Genomic DNA, 1,899 nt, shown 5'->3' with positions numbered 1-1,899 from the left:
GCCGGCGGGAGCGGGGTCTCTGCTGGGGGGGCGCGGGGGTGCAGGTCCAAGGGGGTCCGGGGCGTCGCAGCTCGTCCCCGCTCCCCGTGCCCCACAGCGCGCCGCGGGACAGTCTGTGCCGGAGCGCCGGTCGCGGTGAAAGCCTCCCCCCGGCCCCGTTGGTGGGGGGCTGGCAGCTGGCGAGGTCCATGGCTAGGTGGAACATGGCTATTAAAATCCAAGCATGGCTTCCGAGCGGGCAACCTGACCTGCGGACAGAGAGCCAGCGGGTTAGAAAGGCGGAGGGGTAACCCAGGGGGTCCCCAAACCCAGACACCCCCAACGCCCCATGGCAGCACGGGAAAGCGGTGCCATCGTCCTCCCCACCGTGTTCCCATCAGGGCCCCCCAAAAACAGCATCGTAGGGTTCCCCAGACCCTTCCCCACCACCATCAATGGGGCAGACCAAGGACCCCCACCCAAACCCATGACTTTGCTCCTTCTCAGTTGACACGCGAATGCCATGAATGACCCCAGATGGGTTTCACTGTGAAATGCCAATGTCTGTGCTGCCCAACTTCAGCCCTTTTAGGTGAATTATCCAAAGCAGATGGCAGGAACCGAACCGGAGTCTCTACATCACCAGGGCATTGGGGAGCCTGGTCCCTGCTCCCCAGCTTTCCAAGCCAAGGAGTGAGCCCACGGAGGGCAGTGGTATGAATCCCTCAATGAGCCAAGACAGAATCACAGAATCTTCTAGGTTGGAAGGGACCTTCAAGATCATCTTGTCCAACCGTCAACCTAACTTTAACAAAAATAGACACCCACACAACAAACAAGGAGCATCATCACTAAACCCTATCTCCCAGCACTACATCAACCCCTCTTTTGAACACCTCTAGGGATGGTGCCTCAACCACCTCCCTGGGCAGCCCATTCCAATGGCTGAAAGAAGAAGTCCATGGGCTCCTGCTTTTGCAGGTGGGACCCGTCTCCTCTTGAGGAGGTGGCCCACGCCACAGCAGGAGTATCCCTGGTGCCTGACACGACCCCGTGGCACCGGGACCGGCCGGGTGTTTCCTACCCCAGCAGGGAGGGACGAGCAGCCCCGTTCACAGCCCTTTTCTTGGTCACAGAAGGGCTGGAAGTGGCGCTGCACCGTCAGCAGGCTCAGGATTCACAATTCTGCTTGGATGTAACGTGTCTCCATCAGGTCGGGGCACGTCAAAGCCTCTCCCTTCCCCTCCTCCGCGGCACCACACATGGCCAGGTCCTGCTCCGCTCACATCCTCCCCTGTGATGCAACCCCCCCATGAAGCTCGGTGCTTCACGGTAAGAAAATGCCTGATATACAAATTTTTCTTGTTTTTTGCTTTTGTTTTTTTTTCTCAGGAAACAAAAAAAATCATTAGGCCAAAACCCCCAAATCTTTACACCGTTTTATTCAGCTTTTACACAAGAAAGACTTTTGTCGAACTCAGCAGGAGTTAATGAGAGCTTTATATGGCTAAATAGACTAATCCTCCGCAGCGCTGCGCCCCGTAAAGTCCTTGGGAGCACTACAAAATGTGCATCTGGTTGACAGAAGCATTTGTACACTCCCTCCGTGCGTGAGCAAACGAAGCTAAAGGAGCTGACCTGGATACTCTCAGGCACAGCCTTTTTCTGCTCAGAAAAGATCTTTTTTTTTTTCTCTCTTTTTTTTTTTTCCTAATTGGGTATTTTTTTTCAAAGCGTAGCAGCATTTATTTTGGGGAGGAACAAGGCGACGCAGGGAAAAGGCGCAGAAGGAGAAAGGGAAGAGTCAGAAACAGACAACATAAACCAAAATAGTTCAGGCTGGGGGAGGAAGGAATTCAAAAGCTTCAAAAAAAAACCTGAACCACCCAAAACATGTTGTCGGTGGGGGGGGGGGGGGGG

The 1,899-nt window shown here is 54.7% G+C and overlaps 1 protein-coding gene across 1 annotated transcript in view; it reads right to left on the bottom strand.

Moving 5' to 3' along the window:
- The window catches only part of AJAP1 (adherens junctions associated protein 1), a 207,859-nt gene that overhangs the window by 28,941 nt on the left and 177,019 nt on the right, over positions 1-1,899 (bottom strand). Inside the window, exon 2 of the mRNA XM_014952421.1 lies at positions 3-248. Within this exon, the coding sequence (XP_014807907.1) occupies positions 3-248 (246 nt within the window). The remainder of the gene's footprint in view (positions 1-2; positions 249-1,899) is intronic.

Source organism: Calidris pugnax, unplaced genomic scaffold, assembly GCF_001431845.1.
Source record: "Calidris pugnax isolate Ruff unplaced genomic scaffold, ASM143184v1 scaffold217, whole genome shotgun sequence".
In the NCBI taxonomy this organism is placed as follows: domain Eukaryota; kingdom Metazoa; phylum Chordata; class Aves; order Charadriiformes; family Scolopacidae; genus Calidris; species Calidris pugnax.
The sequence above is the reverse complement of the archived record's forward strand: the minus strand, read 5'-3'. Positions and strand labels throughout refer to the sequence as shown.